Source organism: Salvelinus sp. IW2-2015, unplaced genomic scaffold (genome assembly GCF_002910315.2).
Source record: "Salvelinus sp. IW2-2015 unplaced genomic scaffold, ASM291031v2 Un_scaffold2008, whole genome shotgun sequence".
Taxonomy (NCBI): Eukaryota; Metazoa; Chordata; class Actinopteri; order Salmoniformes; family Salmonidae; genus Salvelinus; species Salvelinus sp. IW2-2015.
The window spans coordinates 5,223-7,227 of record NW_019943358.1 but is presented as its reverse complement, the minus strand read 5'-3'; the positions used below and the strand labels follow the sequence as shown (position 1 = coordinate 7,227).

Here is a 2,005-nt window from a genome sequence, read left to right as displayed (position 1 = left end):
GTAGTTTTGGCCTCTCTCTCCTCCCTGCAGTAGTTTTGGCCTCTCTCTCCTCCCTGCAGTAGTTTTGGCCTCTCTCTCCTCCCTGCAGTCTCTGCGTCTCCCAGCGGTAGTTTTGGCCTCTCTCTCCTCCCTGCAGTAGTTTTGGCCTCTCTCTCCTCCCTGCAGTAGTTTTGGCCTCTCTCTCCTCCCTGCGTCCTCAGCGTCTCCCAGCGGTTGTCTTAGCCTTGTTGATCAGTGTGTGTAGGTAACAGTAGAAGTACATCAGGTTGTCATACTGTCCTGTGTACTCCTGTCTCAGACACAGCTCCTGGTAGTCCTTGAGGAAGTAGTAGACAGCCTCTATGGTTGCCAGGTAGGTGTCTGGAGAACCTTTCTGATGGCGCCAGAAACACGTCTTCCTGGTCTTCAGCTCCACACGGAGCAACGCTGCAGGGACAGAGAAAGGAACAGCCCATCAGTCATGATCAGGGCCAGGAGTTTTTCCTGTTCACGTTGTGACCCGACCAGSAAAAACTCTGGGCTCTAGTTGTAGGCTATAACTAGGTAATAACAAAGTAGTTCCCCCATGTAATGTACAGCACTTTAAGCTACATCAATGCTATATCTATCATAATTACCCTGTAGTCTCTCATCTGTGATGATTCTGGTGGTCTGGTTCCATGTGCTGTCGATGAACACCACTCTCTGGAGGGGACAGGCTCCTGGTGTCTCAGTCTGGCCCTCTATCCCTGCTGCCCCTCCCCTCTCCTCTGTGTGTGTGGCTCCTGATGTCTGTCCCTCAGCCTGCTGTGTGGCTCCTGGCGTCTCCTCAGCTCTGGGCCTCTTTGGGGACGGTTCCTCGTCAGGGGAGGCAGCTGACTTCATGTCAGCCAGGTTCTGTAATCTCCATGTCATCTCCTCCACTGAGACTGATCCAGGACCAGGGAACACCAGCACTACCTAAACACACACACACACACACACACACACACACACACACACACACACACACATAAAATATATTTTTAATATTTGAGAATTCTCAAAATAAGGCCCATCCTGATGGTTTTGCTCTGCGACTCTCGACAGCTTTGCACACACTCTTGGCATTCTCTAAAACATCTTTATGAGGTAGTCCCGCGCTTGAAGTAACTTTCGAAAGGTTCCTTGAAATGTTCCGTCTTGGGACTGCCTTCATCGTCTTAAGTAATGGATGGTCTGTTGTTTCTCTTTTGCATATTTAGATTCAATAATATGGACTTGGTCAATTACCAAAATAGCGGTTCTGTATACCACCGCTACCTTGTCACAAGACAAACTGATTGGCTCAACGCATTAGAAGGAAAGAACATTCCACAAAACGAACTTTTAAAGAAAAGTTGCATTCCAGGTGCTTACCATCATAAAGATGTTTTAGAGAAGCCAAGAGTGTAGCAAAAGCTGCATCAAGGGCAAGGGTGGGCTTGTCTTTGAAGAATCTAGAATATACGTAATATATTTTGATTTTTGACACTTTTTTGGTTACTACAGTGATTCATATGTGTTATTTCATAGTTTTTATGTCTTCACTAATATTTCTAAAATGTAGAAAATAGTAAAAATAAGAAAAACCCTTGAAGTCGAGTATCAGGTTTCTAAAACTTTTGACCGGTACGTTATGTAGGTAGTTTGAGGATGGGATAACAGCATGATAATCAGAATCAACGCATAAATACTCATATAACAAATAGGTTTACATCTGATACTGAAACGGTCCTCTCCCCAACTTTTCTGTCAGGTTGACTGGCCCGTGGCGTTTGAGGAGAATATAGAATATCATCCGGCACTTCAAACATTACAAGTCAGTGCCAGACACAGATATATTGACTACTGGTAAAGTAAACGTGGCCATTGCCCAGTGGACTCAACCATGTCCTTACTCCAAGAGGATAGAGAGCCTATATGTCACAGATAAAACTACATGGCATCCCATAATGGTCACAGAACAAGAGCAAAAACAAGAAAGCAGGAGTCAGTGTTTGATGAC

General features: G+C 45.4%; 1 protein-coding gene across 1 annotated transcript; it reads right to left on the bottom strand.

Moving 5' to 3' along the window:
- Positions 1-5: 5 nt before the first annotated feature.
- Positions 6-946, bottom strand: LOC112072705 (tRNA-uridine aminocarboxypropyltransferase 1-like). The gene is made up of 2 exons (XM_024140090.2): positions 618-946; positions 6-426 (listed from the first exon to the last, which is right to left on the bottom strand). Exons 1-2 carry the CDS (start codon positions 892-894, stop codon positions 197-199), a joined length of 507 nt encoding a protein of 168 aa, XP_023995858.1. The 5' UTR covers positions 895-946; the 3' UTR covers positions 6-196.
- Positions 947-2,005: the final 1,059 nt, after the last annotated feature.